A 25,414-nucleotide genomic window follows, 5' to 3' on the forward strand; every position below is an offset into this window, starting at 1 on the left:
AGGGAAACGATATTTGCCATTCACCCCTCATGATTTTATAAACCTGTCTCTCAACCTCCTATACTCCAATGAAAAGGGTCTCAGCCTATCCATCCTCTCCTTTTCACTCAAATCCTCCATTCCCTCCAACATCATGGTACATCTCTTCTTAACCATCTCCAATTAAATAATATCCTTCCTGTAACAGGGCAACCAGAACTGAACACAATACTGTAGAAGAGGCCTCACCAACGTGTTGTACAACCTCATGTCCCAACTCATATACTGAAAGGTCTGAGGAATGAATGCAAGTGTGCTAAATGCCTTCTTCACTACCTTATCTATATTTGATGCAAACTTCAAAGAATTATGTGCCTAAACCCCTAGATCTCTCTGTTCTACAACATTAATCAAGGCCCTACTTTTACTTATATAAGTTCTATCCTTGTTTGTTTTACCAAAATACAATACATTGCATTTATCCAAATTAAACTCTATTTGCTACTCCTCTGTCCATTGACTCAATTGATCAAGATCTCTTTGTAATCTTAGATAACATACTTCACTGTCCACTATACCACCAATTTTGGTATCTTCTTTGAACTTACAAACTATGTCTTCTATATTTTCATCTTAAATCATTTATATAAATGATGAATAAAACTGGACCCAGAACATAACTGGTCACAGGCCCCCAGTCCAAAAATCAGCGATCAAGGCCTGTCCCATTATTGTTTTTGAATATCATGTGGACTGTGGGACTTCAGATTATTTTGTACCTTGCAAATGGACTAATTAAAACTTACATGATACATTTCTTCAGTCCACTGCATTTGATAAAATCATAAACATGTTAATGAAGAACATTTTATTATGAATAGTGCGAAGATTAAATCTTACTGCTTTTTCAGTATGTGAAGAATTTAGTTTTCAATCTTATCCAATATATTGAGGAGCTTTATTCTTTTTAATATTTTTCTTTCCCCATCAAACTTCAGAAACATCAAAAAGGTTGAGGTGAAAAAGTTTGAGTGGGTGCAATCAACTCTGATGTCAAAACTGAAAGGAATGAGTGGGTGCAGACACTGCAATCATGTTGTGTTGAAGAAGTAACAGAAAGGATTATAAGAAAATCAGTTAATGAGAGTAGGAAGTGAGAGGTAACAAGATGAATGGAGTTGGGAAAGTGTGTACAAGGGTGAGCAGGTGTCAGTACTAAGATGACATAAAGAGAGATACAACTGTACTAGGAATAATAGAAATGTAGAACTTGAGGCAAGTATCAATTTCTTGGAAAAGCACAAAATAGTGACAGGCTGTATCCAGTAAAATTTGTACGTGGAATTTCATTGAAAGTGGGACAAGTGGATAAAGGAACTACCGATTAGGCTTCACTGTGGCTTATGATAAGTTAACTAATATTTCTCTGTTGGTAATTGTGTCTTATGGAGTTGCAACATAAGTTGAGTTTTTAATTAGCTCAACAGCTAAACCTTTTTTCATTGCGTATTTATTGGGTAGTAATTGTATTTTATTGTACGAATCACTGGCTTACAGGGCCAACTCTGTAAGCATGAGCAAAGGAGGTGAATTTAGATGGTGAGGGTTACTAGTGATTCTGTCGCTGTCACTTTTCCAGTAGCTTGATGTGCTGCTGTCTCTTTACTGCAGAGGTGCTTCTTGGGTTGACAGCTACCCATTGGAAACAGCAGACATTCTGGCCATTATTTCACCTATTTCCTACAGGAGTTGAATTTGCTGGAGGTACACATGATTCTCATCATGTCTGCAGCTCATCTCCTACAGAAGGCACAAACACAGTCAGGAGTTCCACAAAATGACTGTTCAGGGTGATCTTGAAATAAGACTGTAGTTTTCACCTGCCAGCAAATGCTTTCAAGTGTGAATGTGAATCCTCTACATATGGATCAACATGATAATTCTGGGTGGTGGATGCTGACTGCCGTTTACAGAATGAGTAGCGTCGTGTGGCGCCCTTTCCCTCTTTGTTCACCTGAGCGATGCACGCATTGTCAGTGGGGCTTTCCGCTCCCACACCCCCAACCACTTCCCTTTGGCTGCTTTGTCCTCCGGCATCGATGATTCACCTGCTTTCTGTAGTTCTCCATAGGCCACTGCTGGGTGGGGATTTGACCCAATTTCCCACTCCTTGTTGGAATTTTATGTTCACTGAGCACCATTTGTGGTGTCATTCCACAAATAGCCAGATTTACTGAATTTAGCTTCAATATATACTGTGATGGGAAGTGAACTCTCAATCTCTGCCTTGCTAGTCCTCTACCACTACAACCATAACCATATACTTCCAAAACTCTGTATATTTAAAGCACCAATTGTATTGAGTATTCATATAGTTACATAACTTTTAGCGGAAAAGATGAGTGCAAGGAATAGTTTATTTAGTGTGTGTACATCCTATGGATGACCATGTTTATATGCCAAAAAGTCTTAAGTTGCAAAATAATCTCATGCATAGCCCCATTACTGCCAAGTACTGCTTTAATTTAAATAAAAGTCGGGTATCTGCATTGGTTCTGCCCACATCTCATACAACTCATGAAGAATGCCATAAGGTGAGGACACTCGTACTAAGTATGCATGTTGCCCATTTTATCAGATTGTCATACTAGTCAAAGTCTTATACTGATGATGCCACTTGCTGGTTTAACTGCAGTTCCATTTTTTAAATACACAAAGCTGACCATGAGTTCAGCATCAGTAGCAGTGAGTCCCTTATTCAACCCCCACCAAATTCGACACCAGCGCTACTTCTATGTCATTTCTCAGTGAACTAACCTGTAGGTTGTTATCATTTAGCTTTGGTTAGGTTTGGGCTTGTGCAAGAATTGGGAAGGGTTCTTATCAGTTGCTAAATCTGCAGGGAAGTATTGATATGAGAAAGGCAACAGTAGCTATTAAGACAGCACACCACTTGCTTCTTGCCCTGGGAGCATTGCTCGCAGTTCTTCATGTGTTGCAGCAGAGAGGAAGCAGCAAGGAATAGAACAAGCTGCCTGTGGTGACATGAGGAAGGGATCTCAGTTCAGAGATCTGTGTCAAATCTTGGAAATAGTTGAAAGCCACTGGACATGCCATTTTTTTGTAGCCCTGAAGGTTTTGTCAATGGACCTTTCTGGGCTGAAACAAGCAACATAGTGAACATCCTGTAGTTTATCGTGCTTCAGTGCATTTTGGGAAGTGATGGAGGTATTTTATACCATAAGAGGGGCATTTTTTACGTGCTAATTTCCTGCAAGTTTCCTCTTGGTGCTGACTACATGTCATACATGAGGAGATGTTCCAATGTATTGGGATCAGTTGCTTCCTACATGAACTGACTCTCGTTAAGGTTTAGGCCTTACCACTGTGGGGTTTTGGCAACATTGTCAGGTAGAAGAGGGGGTAGAATAAATGGGAAGCAGCTGCCAATTCACATTGCAGAGTGCCTGTCCATAAACTCATCATTCAATGCTAATTCCCTTGAATGTAACCTGAGATCCTCGCTGTTTAGCTTAGAGCAGGGTGGACAGGCTATACCTAGGTATCACAGTAATCTTTTGGACCACAATTTGCTGGACTGTAGTGAGACCCTAAAATCTCTTTTTCAACACCAGCATCCACAGTTATTATGGTACCATTGTGGACTGCAAACCCATGAGCTGACATTTCATAATCTCAGTCTGATCTTCCACATTAGCAATCAGAAATTGGGTCATTTCACCCTGTGATGCCATGGAAGCGGGGACATTGTCAATCAGATGCAACTTTATGATTAGGTCTGCAAGTATTCTTAGAAGTTGCCCACCACTTCCAACTGTGAAGGATATGCTCTGAGTTCTGCACAAAGTTTTGTGCTAATTAGGAACCAATTCCTTCATAATATGGGATAGTCTCAAAAAATATACCGCAGATGTGCTAACTTATCAAATACTTTCATGTGCATGCCCATCAACTTGTTTCTACACATTATTCCATTAAAGTCCCTTGCATTAGTTCTCTGACATCAGCTTTTAGGAAGTTGGCATCCATCTGATCTTCGTCCCTGCCTTGGCTGCAGACCATTTCATGGTTTCATAGTAATAGAAGCAGGGGTAGGCCAATTGGCCTGTCAAGCCTGTTCTACCATTCATTAAGTTCATTGCCGGTCTATCCAACGCCTCAGCTCCTTCTACCTGCATTATTCCCATAATCAGTAATTCCCTTACCATGCAAAAACCCATCCAACTGTGTCTTAAATATTTTTAATGTAGCTGCCTCTCCTACTTTTTGGGCAGAAAATTCCATAGATTCATTTCTCTCTAGGAAAAGCAGTTCCTCCTTATCTTTGTCCGAAATCTATTCTCTTTAAACCTGAGGCTATGTCCCTTAGTCTAAGTCTCACACACCAACAGAAACAACATGCCTGTCTCTACCTTGTTGCCTTCTTTCATAATTTTTATGTTTCTATAAAATTCCCTTTCATTCTTTTAAATTCTAGCGAGTACAGTCCAAAGCGGCTCAACCTCTCCTCACAGGGTGACCCCTCATTTCCAAAATCAACCTGGTGAACCTTCTCTGCAACACCTCCAAAGCCAGTATATCCTTCCTCAAGTAAGGAGACCAGAGCTGCGTACAATACTCCAGATGTGGCCCCACCAACACCTTGTGCAATTGCAGCAGAATTCTCCTGCTCTTAAATTCAATCCCTGTAGCAATGAAAGCCAAAATTCTGTTTGCCTTCCTGATTACTTATTGCACCTGCAAATTAACTTTTAGCGATTCATGGATGAGCACTTCTAAGTCCCTCTGCACAACAGCATGTTTCAATTTTTCTCTATTTAAATAATCCTCGGACCTACTATTTTTACTTCCAAAGTGGATAACCTCAGATTTACCAATATCATATTCCATCTGCCAGACTCCTGCCCACTCACTTAACCTATCTTGTGGCATCTTACTCAGCTACGTGCAGTTTCTTCAACATTTTGCTTCACAGACTGGCTAAACAAGAGGTTTTAGATCTTTTGCAGTATTAAGGAACTTGGCAGGTTTGTGCAGAAGGAAGGAAAGGAAAGCAAGATATGTTCAGCTACAGTAAAATGTACACCCACCCCCATCTCTCAATCACACCAAATTTAATATTCCGTGGATGTTTTCCTCAAAGTCTAAATAACAGCGAGTTACATTCACTAAAACTACCTTTTAATTGACAGGTACTCTGGATTAGTTTACACATATCGTGTTTTCAAGACTCCTACTGATTCATGGACTGTTGAGGTAAGTGAGAAATGTTAATCTTCAAATAACCTTTAACATGTTTATTTAATGTTGTATGTATTGTTTTTCCTGTGCTCCTAATGCCCTTTATGCTTAGCGCTTGAGAGCTTTCAAGCCACTGTGGTTGCTGACTTATTCAACAGGAAAGGCAAAGAGGATCTGGGGCAGACGGACATAATAGATTGGATCATGTATTGTGTGGATGTAGCGATAAGGTTATGTGTCCTCTGTTACATCAGATGTGTATTCTTGATTATGGGGCACAGGGTCACTTCTGACAGCGATTTTGTCAAGTAGGTTTCTAAGAGGGGGACCTAATGTTCTGGTATTTCTGGAGTTCATATTTGTGACTTTCTATTTTTTTTTCCATGTTGACACATGGTGTTTTATCCATGAAATTATTATTGGAGTCGATGTAATTTTAACTATCTGTGCATTTCCATTATTGCCTTCATATTGTCCGATAGTGTGACATTTCATGGTATGTGGAACTTTGAATACAAGCCAACACAGCACACACATTATATAAGGATAAAACTTTAGATGTTGATCAGGCAATTTAAATTTCCAACTCTTTTCTCTATCTAAATAAGTTTTTATATTACCTGATAGCTTAAATAAAAAAGAAATGATGCACAGCTTTGGATGTTCTTTTAAAGTTTGTGGCATTTAAAGCTAAGAAATTAAGACAAGTATTGCATCAACGATTGGAATTTTACATTTGTCTCTGCCAGATATATTTTTATCAGGTAGATGCACCAAGGGTGAATGCTCAGCTCCCTATTGTCCTACCCTCCCCAGAGTTTAGATTAGATGATAATGAGATTAGATTACTTACAGTGTGGAAACAAGCCCATCGGCCCAACAAGTCCACAAAGACCCGCCAAAGAGCAACCCACTCAGACCCATTCCCCTACGGGCAATTTAGCATGGCCAATTCACCTAACCTGCACATTTTTGGACTGTGGGAGGATACCGGAGGAAACCCATGCAGACACGGGGAGAATGTGTAAACTCCACACAGACAGTTGCCGGAGGCAGGAATTGAACCCGGGTCTCTGGCACTCTGAGGCAGCAGTGCTAACCATTGTGCCACCGTGCCGCCCACATTTACCCGCGGTGTATAAAGGGAGGGTGGGTTCCAAAATTAACATTTTTCCACCCTATTTAAATAAATATTTATTCATTCACAGGATGTGAGTGTTGCTGGCTTGGCCAGCATTTATATCTTACCCCTATTTGCCAGCAAATATCCTTCCCTAAAGGATATTAGCAAACTAGATGGACTTTTCCCCAACGATTGTTAAGGGTACATAGTCATTAATGGTCTCTTAATGATTTTTTTTTAAATTGAATTCAAACGTGTCCATCTGTCAAGGCTGGATTTGAACCAGGATCTCTGGATAAATAGTTTAGGACAAATACCACTAGGCCATCACCTCTGCCATTAAAGGATAGCTGAGGTTGTTAAAAGCCAGAGTTACTCTTCCTATGCCATCAGCCACACGCATAGCAGGATGGGCATAAGTGGGTGGCCTGTTTCGTTTTACAAGTGTTTAAAAGGAGGGAGTACTATCTTCTAAGGATGTCCATTATATATCAGGGGTATTTCAACACCTCACAAGATAGTCTATCCTCCACTTCCTTCCTTGCTGAATGGACTTTAAAACCTCTCCAAAAACCCTCTCTTACTTACTCAGGTCCAGGCTTACTTTGTGCCTTCTTCTTCAGATTGCTTTAATCCCGCAAGTGCCTATTATCCAGCTCTGGCACTGCTGGAAGAAGCTAGAACAGCTCAGAGGGTGGGACGTCTTCCCACTCCTGGTCCGAAGTCCAATGGTCTACAGTTTAGCTCCTTTGCACCACAATAAGGCTATGAGGCAGGCTTGTATCAGGACTGTTGGTTGGCTGCTGACTTCGCCTCCAGTCCGTGCACGCTCCTAAAGTTCTGCTCTTTATGTCAGTGCTGCTGGAATCGACATTGTAAGCTGATCAATAAAATAGAAAATAACTCTAAATGTCATCACGACAAAACAACCTAAATTTGTCAGTTTACACCAATTTCAGATAATGAATTGGATTTGTTTATATGCACAGCATGGTATACAGGGGTTACTTTGAACTTTCTGTGTGGGTCTAATCTGGATAGGTCACTCAAAGGTTGTGTTGTTGAATCCAGGGACCTTCAGGCCATCATGTCCATGATGACCATTAAACATCTGTCTATTGTCCTCTCATTTGGCCCAGCACATGACTTACAGCCTAGGTCCATTTAGTTGTTCTGAATTCTCCTTTTAAACTTTCACACACACGCCATTGAAGTGGGAGTGGGAGTGGATAAAACCACAAAAAAACTAACTGCATTTTAAGCTTTCTAATTGCATGTATTAAAACGCAGCAATGAATTTTCACAAATGCTGGCTAGGTTAGTTCTGGTACTTTATAAAAACCTGACTATTTAAAAATAGAAAAAATGTTCATCAAAATCATTTTGTGTTTCCATAACTCAGATCCAGCGATGCCAACACTTATCCACTCTTAGTTATCCAGAGGGCATTAAAAGGCAACCAAGTTGCTATTAGTTTGGAGTCACATGTAAACTAGGTCAACTAAGGAAGGTTTATTTCCTTCGTTAAAGAACATTAGTGAGCCAATAGACAATAGACAATAGATGCAGGAGTAGGCCATTCTGCCCTTCAAGCCTGCACCACTATTCAATATGATCATGGCTGATCATCCTTAATCAGTATCCTATTCCTGCCTTATCTCCATAACCCTTGATTCCACTATCCTTGAGAGCTCTATCCAACTCTTTCTTAAATGAATCCAGAAACTGGGCCTCCACTGCTCTCTGGGGCAGAGCATTCCACACAGCTACCACTCTCTGGGTGAAGAAGTTTCTCCTCATCTCTGTCCTAAATGGTCTACCCCATATTTTTAAGCTGTGTCCTCTGGTTCGGCACTCACCCATCACCGAAAACATGTTTCCTGCCTCCAGAGTGTCCAATCCTTTAATAATCTTATATGTCTCAATCAGATCCCCTCTCAGTCTTCTAAACTCAAGGGTATACAAGCCCAGTCGCTCCAGTCTTTCAGTGTAAGGTAGTCCCGCCATTCCAGGAATTGACCTCGTGAACCTACGCTGCACTCCCTCAATGGCCAGAATGTCTTTCCTCAAATTTGGAGACCAGAACTGCACACAGTACTTGAGGTGTGGTCTCAACAGGGCCCTGTACAGTTGCAGAAGAACCTCTTTGCTTCTACACTCAATCCCTCTTGTTATGAAGGCCAGCATGCTATTAGCCTTCTTCACTAGCTGCTGCACCTGCATGCTTACCTTCATTGACTGGTGTACAAGAACACCCAGATCTCTTTGTACTGTCCCCTTACCTAAATTGATTCTATTTAGGTAGTAATCTGCCTTCCTGTTCTTGCCACCAAAGTGGATAACCATACATTTATCCACCTTAAACTGCATCTGCCATGCATCTGACCACTCACCTAACCTGTCCAGGTCACCCTGTAATCTCCTAACATCCTCATCACATTTCACCCTGCCACCCAGCTTAGTATCATCAGCAAATTTGCTAATGTTATTACTAATACCATCTTCTATATCATTATTATATATTGTAAAAAGCTGTGGTCCCAGCACTGATCCCTGCAGTACCCCACTGGTCACTGCCTGCCATTCCGAAATGGAGCCGTTTATCACTACTCTTTGTTTCCTGTCAGCCAACCAACTTTCAATCCAAGTTAGTGCTTTGTCCCCATTACTATGCGCCCTGATTTAGCTCACTAACCTCCTATGTGGGACTTTATCAAAAGCTTTCTGAAAGTCCAGATACACCACATCTACTGGATCTCCCTCATCCATCTTCAGAGTTACAACCTCAAAAAATTCCAGAAGATTAGTCAAGCATGATTTCCCCTTCATAAATCCATGCTGACTCTGACGTATCCTGTTACTACTATCCAGATGTGTCATACTTTTATCCTTTATAATAGACTCCAGCATCTTTCCTACCACTGAGGTCAGACTAACTGGTCTATAATTTCCTGCTTTCTCTCTCCCACCTTTCTTAAAAGGTGGTACAACATTAGCCACCCTCCAATCCGCAAGAACTGATCCCGAATCTATCGAACTCTGGAAAATAATCACCAACGCGTCCACGATTTCTTCAGCCACCTCCTTCAGTACCCTGGGATGTAGACCATCAGGCCCCGGGGACTTATCAACCTTCAGACCTAACAGTCTCTCCAACACCAATTCCTGGCAAATATAAATTCCCTTAAGTTCAGGTCCTTCAGCCATTGTTACCTCAGGGAGATTGTTCGTGTCTTCCCCAGTGAACACAGATCTGAAGTACCAATTCCATTCTTCTGCCATTTCTTTGTTCCTCATAATATATTCCCCTGTTTTTGTCTTCAAGGGCTCAATTTTAGCCTTAACCATTTTTTCCCCTTTCACGTACCTAAAAAAACTTTTACTATCCTCCTTTATATTATTGGCCAGTTTACCTTCATACCTCATTTTTTCTCTGCATATTTCCTTCTTAGTAATCCTCTGTTGTTCTTAAAAGCTTCCCAGTCCTCCGTTTTCCCACTTATCTTTGCTATATTATACTTTTTCTCTTTTAACTTTATAAGTTTCTTAATTTCCCTCGTCAGCCACGGCCACCTATGCCTCCTCCTAATATCTTTCTTCCTTTTTGGAATGAACTGATCCTGCATCTTCTGCATTCTACACAGAAATATCTGTCATTGCCAGATGTAATTTTACAACAAAAAAATTGTTGGTTGCACTGTCACCATTAGGCTTGTATTTTGTTCTTTATTTTTTCACTAAATTCACATTTTGCCATCTGCTATGAGACTTGAACCCTTGTCCCCAGGATATAAACCTGGTGTTCTGGATTATTAGCCCAGTGACATTATCATTATGCCACCATCTCCCCAAAGTGCTGTGGAGTTATTAATTCAAAAATTGTTATCTGTAGAGTGAAGAGAGAAATTTGGGAACATTTCCTATTTTTGGCTTGTCAGAGCGTGGAATGTTTTTGCTAATTCAGACATATTCTGTCCCCATTGGGAGGAGTTGCTGCAGTTTTCCAAAATTTTCTGTACCAAGCCTGTTTTCATTTCATCCTTGTTTTAATTTCAATTCCATCTTTCCTGTTTTCATTCAACCTGTAATTTCCTTGGCTGCTCACAGAGCTTTTCTTTAATATCCTTCACTTATTTTAATGTTTTCTTTGAAATGACTGAGGCGAGCTGTTTCCTCTCTATGTTTCTTTCGTGTTCCAATTTTTCTGTTCGACAAATAGGTCTTTTATTTTACAGTTCAGATGAAGGTATATACCTGAAGTATCAACTATTGGTCCCTTGCATGGAGGTTAACCAGCATTTTCAGTTTTTGTTTCAGGATTTCACTATCTGCATATTGTGTTTGATATGCATGAAAGATAATCTAGATGAATGGTTGAAGCTAAATCACGACAATGTTTAAGTCTGTGTATAAAGACAGAGAACAGCCAACAGGAATTGCTGGAGAAATAATTCTGAAGTGGGTTTCCTTACTGCTGTCTTTTCACAAGCTGAGTTGTCATGGAGATTTATGCCGCCAGGGAATGACAACATGAGTTTGTGCTGCCAACAGTTGGATGTTATTTAAATTCAAGCCAATAAATGTTGATGACAAATATTTTGTCTTTTGTCACCACAATGCTATCTAATTGCATTGTTAGAAAAATGATTGGGATCAGCAGTTTAGTAATCTCTTATTAGACATGTAATTAAATATTTTAATTTCTATATCTGCCATTACATGCACAGTTGGTTGCACCAGTTGAAAAATTATGTAAATGGAGATTATGACTTTGTTATTACCAGCTTAGAGCAAGTGCCTTCATAAGCAGCCATACATGTCCAATAATACCATTTCTTTCCAGCTTTCAACTTTCAACTCACCCATGGATCTATCCTTGCCCCCCTTCTCTTCTTTGCTGACATATTGTCCCTTAGTAATATTATCTGCAGGTGCAAGGTCAGATTTCACATGTACATTGATAACGCTGAACCCATCCTTTTTTTTGATCCCTTGACTTCTGTTGAGCTTTCACCCTAATTATTCTGTTACAAAGTATTAGGTAAGGCATTCTCTACCTCAACAACAGGAAGACCAAAATCATACACTTTGACTTCCAACAACCTCTGACCACTGCTCCTTAGTTTTTGATTTCAACTTTTTTCTTGTTAGTATCTGTGCTGAAACTAGAGAGTTCATAATCGTTGTACTTTTAACTGAGCTTCAGACCCTACACATTATCTGTAATTACAGCTACTTAGTTCTTCAATAATGTTTGCCTCTGTCGGTCCAGGTGAAGCCCTTATTCATGCTGCAATCTTGTGTAAAATAACTGCTTGCCTTGCTTTAGAAGATTATTGGTTGAAGTATTAGTTCAAAACTTGGTCATGTAATCTGGGTCAAGTGAAAGACCTACACTTTTGGAGATGTCCACTTTAGAATGAAACATTAAGTGGAGGCCCTATCTGAATACTCAGGGGATGTAAAAGATCCCATGGCATTAATCAAACAAGAACAGCTGGGTTCTCCTGTGATTCTGGTTCACTTTTACCTCTAACCAATATCATCAAATAAGAGTAATTGGATACTTATCTCATCATTATTGCAGGACTTTTGCTGTACATACGTTAGCTCTTATATTTATCTACTTCCAATTGATAACTCAAACTCACTTTGTTGGCTGTCAAGCATTGACATTATGAGGAAAGGAACCATATGAATGCAAGTCTTTCCTCTTTCTCATTTCAATGTAATCTTCATGCCACTTCTGGTATGGGGAAAATCACCAGCCTCGGAGTCAGAGTCAGGGTTCAACAAAAGAGTTCAACACACAAAGTCCACTAGGACACAAACCAACAGCCACTCTCAGACAACAACTCACCAGGACGAAGGACCCGATACCCAGCGTGAGCAAAACCAACGTAGTGTACAAAATCCCATGCAAGGACTGCACAAAACACTACATAGGACAAACAGGAAAATAGCTAACGATCCGCATCCATGAACACTAACTAGCCACGAAACGACATGACCAGCTATCCTTAGTAGCCACACACTCAGATGACAAGCAACATGAGTCCAACTGGAACAATACTACTATTATAGGACAAGCCAAACAGAGAACAGCCAGGGAATTCCTAGAGGCATGGCACTCATCCACAGATTCAATTAATAAACACATCGACCTTGACCCAATATACCGGCCACTGCAGCCGTCAGCTGGAACTGACAACTGGAAGCGGCAGATACAAATCACTATAAATGCCGGAGGAAACATCACAGAAGCGCTTTACAGGAGGCTCCCAAGCACTGAGGATGTCACCTAGACAGGGGACAAAATGTCTGCAACACAAATTCCCAGCTTGGCGAACAGAACCACAACAATTATAAGTATCTATTCAAAATCCGTGTGGATGCCACTTTTGAATCTGATACTGCCATGGTTGAGGTGAGTTTTTTTTCCAGGTCATAGCATTATTCTGCATAAAAAAATGGTTGTCATGTTGTCTTTGGATTTGTTTTGCTATTCATCTTAAATCTATGTCCTTTAGCCACTGGAAATGCTGGGCAGAATTTTACAGGAGTTTGAGCAATGGGGGCTCTGGTTAGATTTGTGGAAGAATTACAAGAAGCGCAATGAAGCCAATCACAACATTGAGAGCACCTTAATCCATCTTTTACAGTTTTGACAAGTGGCGAGGAGGGTTACTCACTAGGCAACAGTGAGTTACCAACTAAGGATATTTATAACGTTAATTACTTTGTTAATGGCCCAGCATGCTTTATTAATATTCAGTTCTAATCTTACCAAATGCACCAAGCAAGCTAAATGTTGAGAAATCTCAACATGGAAATCAGGGCAGGTACTTGGCAACTTTATCTCACCACTGATCCAAAGGACTTTCATCTTGAACTCCAGGTACCATCTGAGGGCACACTTGTTAGGCACTGGCTACAATACCCAACATCCACAGATAGCAGCATCTGATAAGTACCCTCATGGCACATTTCCAATCCATTTAAATTAGGCTTCTGCACTTCACTGTTGCACCATGAGCTGTATCAGGAATGATCATTGTAGTGCTGAAGCAAGGACATTGCATGCTCAGAGATATACACCCAGCTCAAGGATGAGACCAGACTTGCTGTTTGCTTGCTGTCAGAGTGCTCACTCACTGAGCTTACTTGGATACTCACAGTCCCTGTTGCCTTGCACTATTGTAGTAATTTCGTACTGTACCAATGTAGTGACCAGATTGAGCACAATGTTCCAGTCAAGATCTAATCAGCATTCTTAGGAAGGTTTAGCCTAACTAAACTGTTTTTGTCCTCTCAACCTCCAGTGATAAAGCCAAGGATACCAGCTGGTTTATGAAAAGTTTGCACAATTTCTTGAGACAATTTTCAAGATTTGCATATGTATAACCCCAGATCTTTCTATTATTGTAGCCCTTTTTTGACAAAAGCACATCAGACCATTTGATCTTTTCAGATACTTATAACCACTCAGTTCCAGTATCATCCTTGTAAATCCTTTTTGTAGTTGGTTGCCTTTATAGCCTCATTGTAATAAGAGGATCTGAAAAGTGCATAGTAGTCCAAAAACTTCTATACAAGCTTAACATAATGCACAAAAAAAACTGATCTAAACTCTATGGATGGATCATTTAGCTTTAGAAATTCTTGATGCACATATGCAGAATGCTGTTAGAATTCTAACTGCATCTATTACATGATTTTGCTTCCACTTATTGTAATGATCCGTCATTCTATCTAATCAACTTTTAAAGCTGTCTGATTATTTGCACATTGCTTCTCTGAGCTCTCAGTATTTCTTGCTTCTAACATTTAAATTCAAAACTTGCTGCTCAACTTTTCATCTTCTTTGTATTCTCACTGTTCTAAAATCCAAACTCATCTTGAAGTTCCTCATTCAAATTTCCTGTTGTTAAGGTCCTTGAAATTGTAAAATTCTATATTTCGCCTTGCTTCTGCTGTTTCAGTATTAACTTTGCATTATTTCTTTTTTGATTTATGATGTCACTTCTGATGCACCTTTCACTCCAGTGGGACCATATACTTTATGATAAACCACAGTCCTTCACCATGAACTGCATCCTGTTATAGAATTAAAGCATTTTTGTTTGTAGTGGATTATTCCTTGAATGCTTTCTTTTTGATGCGAGCTCTTTTTTCAAGTTACAGGGAACATCCATTGCAATTCGGCTAATATTCATGGCTCAAGATGAGGCAGGGACATGTGTAGTTAAGGATACAAAAACAGAACATGCTGGAAAGCAGTCAGCAAATCAGGCACACCATCTGTGGAGAGACATAACAAGTTGATGTTTCAGGCAAAACCTTCAACTGGTATAGTCTTTTTCATTCCTTCTGATCTTTATAAAATAATCTGCTCACAGACTACTATAGCCAATCATTGCCAGTTGTACAAGCCATCAGCATGTTTGTGCTCTTGGAAGTATCTTCATGTATTTCTGCTTCTTAGAACATAACATAGAACAATACAGCACAGAACAGGCCCTTCGACCCATGATGTTGTGCCGATCATTTGTCCTAGCTTAATCACCTATCCATGTACCCATCCAATTGCCGCTTAAAGGTCACCAATGATTCTGACTCTGCCACTCCCACAGGCAGTGCATTTCATGCCCCCGTCACTCTCTGGGTAAAGAACCTACCCCTGACATCCCCCCATACCTTCCACCCTTCACCTTAAATTTATGTCCACTTGTAACACTCTGTTGTATCAAGGGAAAAAGTCTCTGCTGTCTACTCTATCTATTCCCCTGATCATCTTATAAACCTCTATCAAGTCAGCCCTCATCCTTCGCTGTTCCAATGAGAAAAGGCCTAGCACTCTCAACCTATCCTCGTATGACCTATTCACCATTCCAGGCAACATCCTGGTTAATCCCCTCTGCACCCTCTCCAAAGCTTCCACATCTTTCCTAAAATGAGGCGACCAGAACTGCACACAGTACTCCAAATGTGGCCTTACCAAGGTCCTATACAGCTGCAACATCACCTCACAACTCTTGAATTCAATCTCTCTGCTAATGAATGCTAATACACCATAGGCCTTCTTATAAGCTCTATCCACCTGAGTGGCAACTTTCAAAGATCTTTGAACATAGATCCCAAGATCCCTCTGCTCCTCCACCTTACTAAGAACCCTACTGTTAACCCTGTATTCCGCATTCTTATTTGTCCTTCCAAAATGGACAAGCTCACACTTGACAGGGTTTAACTCCATCTGCTACTCCTCAGCCCAGCTCTTCATCATATCTAAGTCCCTTTGCAGCCGACAACAGCCCTTCTCACTATCCACAACTCCACCAATCTTCGTATCATCTGCAAATTTACTGACCCACCCTTTGACTCCCTCTTCCAAGTCATTAATAAAAATTAAAAACAGCAGAGGACCCAGAACTGATCCCTGCGGAACTCCACTTGTAAATGGGCTCCAGGCTGAATATTTACCATCTACCACCACTCTCTGACTTTGACCGGTTAGCCAATTCTCTAATCCAAATGGCCAAATTTCCCACTATCCCGTGCCTCCTGACTTTCCGCATAAGCCTACCATGGGGAACCTTATCAAATGCCTTACTAAAATCCATGCACACTACATCCACTGCTCTACCCTCATCCACATGCTTGGTCACCTTCTCAAAGAATTCAATAAGACTTGTAAGGCAAGACCTACCCTTCACAAATCCGTGCTGGCTGTCCCTAATCAAGCAGTGTCTTTCCAGATACTCATAAATCCTATCTCTCAGTACCCTCTCCATTACTTTGCCTACCACCGAAGTAAGACTAACTGGCCTGTAATTCCCGGGGTTATCCCTATTCCCTTTTTTGAACAGGGGCACAACATTCGCAACTCTCCAGTCCCCTGGTACCACTCCCGTTGACAGTGAAGACGAAAAGATCATTGCCAACGGTACTGCAATTTCCTCTCTTGCTTCCCACATAATCCTAGGATATATCCCGTCAGGCCCGGGGGACTTGTCTATCCTCAAGTTTTTCAAAATGCCCAACACATCTTCCTTCCTAACAAGTATCTCCTCTAGCTTACCAGTCCGTTTCATGCTTTCCTCTTCAACAATACAGTCCCTCTCATTTGTTAATACTGAAGAAAAGTACTCATTCAAGACCTCTCCTATCTCTTCCGACTCAATACACAGTCTTCCACTACTGTCCTTGATTGGACCTACTCTCGTTCTCGTCATTCTCATGTTTCTCACATACGCATAAAAGGCCTTGGGGTTGTCCTTGATCCTACCCGCCAAAGATTTTTCATGCCCTCTCTTAGCTCTCCTAATCCCTTTCTTCAGCTCCCTCCTGGCTATCCTGTATCCCTCTAATGCTCTGTCTGAACCTTGTTCCCTCAACCTTATGTAAGCCTCCTTACAAGACATTCAACCTCCCTCATCAACCAAAGTTCCCTCACACGACCATCTCTTTCCTGCCTGACAGGTAAATACATATCAAGGACACGTCGTATCTGTTCATTGAAAAAGTTCCACATTTCAATGACATCCTTCCCTGACAGCCTATGCTCCCAATTTATGCTCCTCAGATCCTGTCTTGCAGCATCGTATTTACCCTTCCCCCAATTGTAAAACCTGCCCTGTTGCACCTAACCAAGGTGAAAGTCACAGAATTGTGGTCACCATCACCAAATTACTCACCCACTAACAAGCCCATCACTTGTCCCAGTTCGTTACCAAGTACCAAATCCAATATGGTCTCCCCTCTGGTCGGACAATCTACGTACTGAGTTAGAAGAGCTTCCTAGACACACTGCACAAACACCGCCCTGTCCAATCTACTTGATCTAAAGAGCTACCAATCAATATTTGGGAAGTTGAAATAGCCCATGACTACTACCCTGTGGCTTCTGCACCTTTCCAAAATCTGTTTCCCAATCTGTTTCTCCACATCTCTGCTGCTATTGGGGGGCCTATAGTAAACACCCAACAAGGTGACTGCTCCATTCCTATTTCTGACTTCAGCCCATACTACCTCCAAAGGCAAATCCCCCTCGAACTGCCTTTCTGCAGCCGTTATACCATTTCTAGTTAGCAACCCACCCCCCTTCCTTTTTTTAACACTCCCCCTAATCTTACTGAAACATCTGTAACCAGGAACCTCCAACAACCATTCCTGTTCCTCTTCTATCCACGTTTCCGTGTTGGCCACAACATCGTAGTCCCAAGTACTGATCCACGCCTTAAGTTCACCCACCTTATTTCTGATACTCCTTGCGTCGAAGTATACACACTTGAGCCCATCTCTGTGTCCGCAAGTACTCCCTGTCAGTGCTCCCTTCTCCACAGCCTCCCTACATTCTTGGACATCCTGAAAAACAGCTAACCTACTTGCTGGTCCATCCCCCTGCCAAATTAGTTTAAACCCCCACGAAGAGTGCTAGCAAACCTACCTCCCAGGATATTGGTGCCCTTCTGGTTCAGGTGCAACCCGTCCTGCTTGTACAGGTCCCACCTTCCCCAGAATGCAGTCCAATTGTCCAAATACCTGAAGCCCTCCCTCCTACACCATCCTTGCAGCCACGTGTTCAACTGCACTCTCTCCCTATTCCTTGCCTCACTGTCACGTGGCACCGGCAACAACCCAGAGATGATGACTCTATCTGTCCTAATGTTTAGCTTCCAGCCTAACTCCGAGCTCCTGAATGACCTTCCCACCTCTCTTCCTACTTATGTTGTTGGTGCCAATGTGCACCACAACTTCTGGCTGCACACCCTACCCCTTAAGGATTCTGAAGACACGGTCCGAGAGGTCTTGGACCCTGCCACCCGGGAGGCAACAAACCATCCGAGAGTCTCGCCCATGTCCAAAGAACCGCCTGTCTGTCCCTCTAACTATAGAATCTCCTATAACTAGCGGTCTCTTCCTCTCCTCCTTTCCCTTCTGGGCCTCAGAGCCGGACCTCGTGCCAGAGACCCAGTCACTGCAGTTTACCCCTGCTAGGCCATCCCCCCCCCAACAGTATCCAAAGCGATATATTTATTGTTGAGGGGAATGACCACAGGGGATCCCTGCACTGCCTGTTTCCTCCCCTTCCCACCTATAATTGTTACCCAGCTACCTCTGTTCTCTGGCGTAACTATGTTCCTGTAGCTTCTATCTATCACCTTCTCAGCCTCTCGAATAATCCTCAGTTCATCCAACTCCAGCTCCAGTTCCCTAACGCAGTCTGTGAGGAGCTGGAGCTGGCTGCACTTCCTGCAGGTGAAGTCGGCAGGAGCATTGGTGGTCACCCCTACCTCAAACATCCTGTAGGAGGAACATTCCACAGCCTGCGCTGCCATAACTCTACACTAAGTCTCCAAAACAAGAACACTAAGTAGCTTACCTGTTCAGCCGACTGAGTCCTTTTTTTTTAGGTTAGAGAAGGAAGGAGGGTGGGAGACACTACATGTGTAGTGTCTCAGGTTCCTTCTCCACTCAAACTTCTTACCTTCCCAGAAACCTGTGTTGACGACTTCCGGGTTCCCACTCCTAGTTGAAAAAAAACACAGACTGCGAAAAGAAAAACGTTAATTTAAACTGGTCTCCGCTTACCTTCCGGCTTCCCTCTTCTATAATTATATCTTTTATTCGTTGCTCTGGTTTTCCCATTTTGCATGGCTTTTCTTTCCCTCTTTTTATTGGGACTCTCTTCCAAAGTGGTATTGCCATTGATTTTCCAGATTTTTCAAAATATTAATCAATCTATTCTCCTTACATGTGCCTGGTTGATTTGCTGTGCCTTCCAGTATTTCCTGTCCTTCTTTTGTATTCCCTGAATTTGCAGTTTTTCTTTCTTTTCATTTTTATCATTTAATGCCAAGGGTACCAGACTTCTCTTTGAACTAACTTGCTTGACATGAAAATGTGATAATCATTTGCAAAAAGAAATTGTCATGGCATCTCTTGAGGATATGATATACAAGTACAGTGTAGTTGAACTAGAGGAGGAAAATATGTTTGAAATAATTACAGTTTGCAGAGTGTGAAAAGTGATACAGGTCATCAATAATGTTTGTTGTATTAACAGGATTCAGATATTAGTAACACACGTTTTGAAACTGGGAGGCAAGAAATAAAAGGAGAGCCACGCTTCACTTAATCAACACATAATAGGGTTGTGAAATATTTTAATAGGTGAGGGGGCAAGCGTGTTAAAGGCGAGTAAAAGTATGTATACAGCCATTCGAGCAAACAGATCAGCACGGTCTGCAGCATGTCTGGGATCTTCCGAATTCCATGACCATCAGCTGGCAGCACTAATTTGAAATATAACCCTTATAATTGGCACATTTTGGGGGACAGCAGTTAAGGTGAGAAATCGGCAGGCGACCCTCATCTGACTAAAGTAGCAGAAATATGTTTATGTTGGCTCTATCCTCTTCATGAATATTCTTTTGTTTTAATGTGTTTACAGACTGCACCTGGAGTACATAAGAGGTTGTTTCGTAAAGTGAAGAACTTAATTGCTGCATACCAGAAGGAAAACCAAGGCTTAGCAGTACCTTTACTGTATCCTGTATATAAGCAGAAAGGTAGTTAAAGTTCCTTTATAGTTGTCCAATCTGAATCAGAGGATCTTCACATCTGTTCTGCATTTGGTTTGATGTCTATAACTGATGCCTTTTTTAAAAAAACATTTTCCCTGCAATTATATTTTTGTTAAATGGTTTTGTTCGACACATTGAAAATATTATTGAACGATTTTTTTAAAAAAACTTCTAAAATTACAAAGTTCCACAAAAGTTGGAAGTCACTTCCTGAGGAATTCTCTTACCTTATTGCCTTTTCAGTTTTACAAAGTGGACAGTGATTCTGCTGCTTTCCATTCTGCTCCAATCTCCAGAGAAGCTGAACAGCAGAATCTGGCACCACAGCCCTGCTGACTGATGGTTTTGTTAATGCTACTCTCTTACCCATTCAGGAATATCTGCACACCACCTTTGGCCTCTTTGCATTCAGCAAACTAGGCAGTTAGCTAATAATTCCCACCCTAAACTTCAGCCATTATCTCTTTTTGTTGCTATTTTGTTGCTATTTCTTTGAACAAACTTAATCTTTGCCATTTTGACTCTTTGTGATTTTTTTGACTGACTACCTGTGGAGTGGCCTCAGATGTTTTCCAATGTAGAAGTCATTATATAAAATCAAATTGCTTTGTAATTGATTGTGTTGGGGATCACAAGTGAGCTTTCCATGTTCTATCAAAGATGAGGTTGAGCACTGAAATCGAACACGCAATTGAGAAAAGCACTGATAGAATTTAAAACTGAAGTCTTATGATCTGCGTAGTTAGTGCAAAGCAATCACTAACTTTAGTCCATTAAGCAACTATACAGGTGATATGTCAACTTCAATGGGATTTAATGCATTGAATTCTCTGGGAGTTTTACTGGCTGAAGTCATCATTATAAAATCGAATTTTTATTTGTTTTGCAGGGGTTGAAACAGAAGAAGATTATCTCATGATGCAACCAGCTGAATGATTTTATGTTTTTCTTCTAATTTCTGAAGTGATGTTAGGATTGAACTAATTTTAAGTGCTTTCGATTGAAATGGGCTGCAGTAATCAACCTTTGTCTTCTTTGATCCTTTGATGGCCTTTAAACTCTCAATATTCTAAATATTGCATTTTGTTTTCTAGAGTACCGGATGCTTAACTAACAATTACTGTTCTTGATGTGTGCTTGAATCAAAAGTTCAGGCATATTTCAGTACTCAAGTTCTCGATGAAGCAGAAGGCTCTACATATTTCATTTATTTATTTATGGTTTTTTCCAAATATGTTAGAGAACGGATCTCTGCAATGTTCACATCGATCGAAAGGTACTACTGACATTCAACCAGGAAAAAACAAAAAAAGTTTTTACCACTTGAGTGATTTACTTTAAAAAAACGTTTTGCTGAGGCTGCATTACTGCTGCTTATTAATAATAGAATGTCAGTGAAAAAAAATGAACAAATTTCCATTATAAATATAGAGAGCCTGGTTTTTACAGGAGTTACCCTGTTTTCTCATAGTCTTGAGAAATTGGTCCCTTGAGTTTTAATACTCTTCTTCAGATGTTAAAGCAGGAGATTGCACAACTCCTGAAAAGCTCAGGTCTAATGTTTTACCCAAAACTGATTTTGTTACTCAATAACAACTGTGTGTGGACATGTAATGTATGCAAAAATACAGATAGCTGAACAACCCTTCCTCCGCTCAACAATAAAAGCATAACAGCATGATATTCTGGCTCTTAATCAGCAGTTCGAGGATTATTGTGTAGCCACATAATGTTTTGTACATGAATGCCACATCAACCCTTAATTATATGCAGTAGTAATACACCATTATCAATCTTGTTTCTTAAATTAATCCCCCCTAAATTTGGTTAAGACCTGTCAGTAAGTTGATAAAATTATGTGTATAATAGTAAAAGAAAAAGATATAGCAATTGGATAGAAGTGAAAGGCAGACTTAGGATAAAAAACATATGGTTAGGAATCAAAATGTTCTTGTTATCTACTGAAAGGGACTGCTATTGAATCTTTTCTAAAATTGTTTCTGTGAAACATGCAATATATTACCTGTTTTTATTAAATGATTGAGTCAATGTCTTTCAAGCAATAATCATGTTCCCTTCATCCTTTCATTTCTCATTAGAAGTGTACTTGGTTTTTATCCAAGTTATGAAGTATGATGCTATATAACTCAATGTAATGAATTAATCAAACTATTGATTAGATATTTTGAGATTTTCAACTTATTAGCTTTTATATTTTTCATTTGGAACTGCTCAGTTTTTACTGAAAAAGTTTCTGAACTACTAATGTTTAAAAACATGAAAAGTAAAAAATTAAAAAACTGAAGTTGCATTTTGATTTCTACATTGTTATCATTTTATAGTTGTACCTCACAGTTTCCCTACTTATCTCTTTATGCAATGATATTGTGTATTGTACATATAGTACAGGTTGACAATCCTTTATCCGAAATTCCAAAATCTGAAAAGCTCAAAAATCCAAAGTTTTCTCATGAAGTTTTTTTTCTCCATCACAAGGTTGTTTGGCATGCAACCCCAACTCCATACCCACTCGACCCACATCACTCAGATGTGACCTAACGAAGTGGCCCATCACTGGCAGGCATCAATTCTGTCTCAGCGCTCATAGTAATTATACATGCATTTACTGCTCAGTAAGACTTTTTTAAATTTCACTGTGAAAATGTCATTTATTCCAAAATCTGAAAAATTCCAAAATCCAAAAATCATTTTGCGCTGAGGGTTTTGGATAAAGGATTGTCCACCTGGACCTTGTTCTTTCTTCAGAGACATTTTGACGTGACTGTTCTGCAGGCCATTGAACTGTTGGAGCAACACTGATCTGCACAGACCAACTCTGTTCCTGTTTCCAGATTTGTCACTGATCTCATTTCCTCTGGAGATTATTTCCTCTAAAGTTTCCAACCTTACAGTACCAAACTCTACAGTCTACTTCTACCTTCCCAAATCCACAAACAGGTATGCCATGGCAGACCCATAGTTTCAATCTGTTTCTGCCCCATTGAGCTTATTTCTTTCTATCTTGACTGTATGTTTTCTCAACTTGTCTTTTCTACATTTTTGATTCTTCGATTTTCTGAGACACTTCAACAATTTTTAGCTTTCTGGCCTAAATTGCCTCGTCTTCATGATGGGTGTTTAATCCTTTTACTCAATCCCCCAAAAGGACTGTTGAAGGATACTCCACTTCTATCTAGAATAAAGTCTCAAAAAGTAGCCATCCACCACCTGTCTCTCACGGATCAATTTTTTCTTAACTTGACTTATTCCCTCCAAATAAATGGTGTGGGCATGGATACCTGGATGGATTCTAATTTTGATTGACTTTTTGTGGGTTAATAAACATTCCTTGTTAAACATTCCTTGATAATATCCAGTCAGAACTCTCTCAGAATTCTTTTTCTGCTATATTGGTTTGTGCGTCAGCATTGCATTGTGCAACCCATATCTGTGAATTTAAAAAAAATCCTTCAAAAGTAGGCTACCAAAAAAAAAGTCAACTAATATTCAATACACACCAACCAACTCTCACAGTTGTCTTGACTATACTTTTTCATTCTCAGTTTCCTGTAAAGACTCTATTTCATTCTCCCAATTTCTTCAATTCTGTTACACCGCTTCTACCTTTTACAAACACTGCTTTCTGCCTGCCCTTTTTTCCCTTTATGTTCACTTTGCTTTTCCTGCCACTTCCCGCATGATGCCATCACCAGGCACATCTTCCCCTCGCTTCTCCCTCAACATTCTGCAAGGACTATTCTGTCTACAAAATCCTGGTGCACTCGCCTGTCACTCCTACCAACCTATCTATCTCCAACAATTCCAATAACTCTGCACGGCACCTTCCCATGCAATCACAGCAGGACTAACACTTGTCCTATTACTTACAATCTCCTCATTGTCCAAGGCGCCAAACATGTCTTCAAGGTGAAGCAGTGAATTACTTCAACTTCTTTCAATCTGTTCCGCTTCACTGCTCATAATGAGATCTCTTTTTGGAAGACCAAATATAGACTCAGTGATTGCTTTGTTGAACACCTCTGCTTCGTCTGCAAGCATGGCCCTGACTTTCCAGTCACTTGCCATTTTAATACACCGTCTTGCTCACATGCTCATGTTTCCATCGTAGGCCTGCTGCAGTGGTCTAGCAATGCTCAACACAAAATGATGGAACACACATTATTATCTATTTAGGCTCTTCACAGACTTCAGGACTTAAGTAAATTCAACAACTTCAGATGATGAACTCTGTCCTGCCTTTTGTTTTCCCTGCCTTCCATGAAGTAGCTGATTTGCTTAATTTTGCTTTCAGCTATGTCCAGCTATCAGTACCTATTAGTAATACTTTGGACAGATCTCATCTTGACACCCAATCCCAATCCCATTCCCATGGGATTTTTCTGTGACACTTATAACCTTTAAATTCCCTCATCCTCTCTCTCCATACCCTGACATTCTATTCTCTTCCACTAGCTACTCCCTGCCTTTACAGCACAAAGATCATTTCATTTCCATCTTGCTTATCAATTCTGAGGAAGAGTCATCTTAAACTTGATACTTTAACACTGTTTCTGCCTCCACAGACAAGCTTGCTAGGTGTCTGTAGTACTTTCTGTTCTTATTTTTGATCTTGAGCATCCACAATATTTTGCTTTTGTTTTGGTCTTTAATTCTCTGCAGATCAATTTAACGGTAACTGTTACTGGCTAATGATGATAATGAGAAGTGTAGATTCTTTTTCTTCACATTCTCCAACATGGTGAGTTAAAATCAGCTCTCTTGGGAAAAGTGCTTTTATGGTTGAAAACTACCAATTCCAGGATAACCATGAATATAACCAGACACTTCATGGTCTGTATGGCACTTTCCTGTCCCCGAGCATTGCCTTCACCATTGGACTAACTTGTTTCTTAAGTAATGGCCTGCAGTTCATTCCTGTGACTTTTGACATTAAAGAGACCACAAAAGTGAAAGGCAATGGCCATACATTATCTTTTATTTTTATACCATAAACAGATGAATTCCTAAAAAGAATTTTGTAGGTTTTTAAATGTAAGATATAAATAAAATTATATTTGATACTTTGTGTTGATGCATTGTTTTTCAACACTACTCCATTCTACATTTATCTGATGTTTGTAATTGTGAACAGCAGCAATTCAGTATAGAGAGGCTTATGGCAATCATTTCTGATATTGCATTGGCAAATATATTTGCATAAAATTCCTGTGTGCTGTACTTCAATGAAATAGTTGCCCATTTTTAAATAGTTTAGTGACTGCATTAAGATAATATTAAAAATTTAATTTTATCTGAATGTACGGATGCAGTGATTTATTAGAGACAATGGGCTGGAATTTCATGGACGCCTCAAAGTAAATGATGACTGTTAGCCGCCCCTAACCTTCCAGAAATGCCCTCTCTGTCTTGGCAACTTTCACGTTCTATTTTGATGTAAGGTGAA

General features: G+C 40.3%; 1 protein-coding gene across 1 annotated transcript in view; it reads left to right on the forward strand.

The window, feature by feature from the left end:
• LOC132820161 (SH2 domain-containing protein 1A-like) overlaps positions 1–21,989 on the forward strand; it is a 56,732-nt gene extending 34,743 nt beyond the window's left edge. The window contains exons 2-4 of the mRNA XM_060832116.1: positions 5,193–5,256; positions 19,818–19,935; positions 20,840–21,989. Coding sequence (XP_060688099.1) covers positions 5,193–5,256; positions 19,818–19,935; positions 20,840–20,886 — 229 coding nt within the window. The 3' untranslated portion in view covers positions 20,887–21,989. The remainder of the gene's footprint in view (positions 1–5,192; positions 5,257–19,817; positions 19,936–20,839) is intronic.
• Positions 21,990–25,414: the final 3,425 nt, after the last annotated feature.

The sequence above is a fragment of the Hemiscyllium ocellatum genome, chromosome 11 (assembly GCF_020745735.1).
Source record: "Hemiscyllium ocellatum isolate sHemOce1 chromosome 11, sHemOce1.pat.X.cur, whole genome shotgun sequence".
Classification (NCBI taxonomy): Eukaryota; Metazoa; Chordata; class Chondrichthyes; order Orectolobiformes; family Hemiscylliidae; genus Hemiscyllium; species Hemiscyllium ocellatum.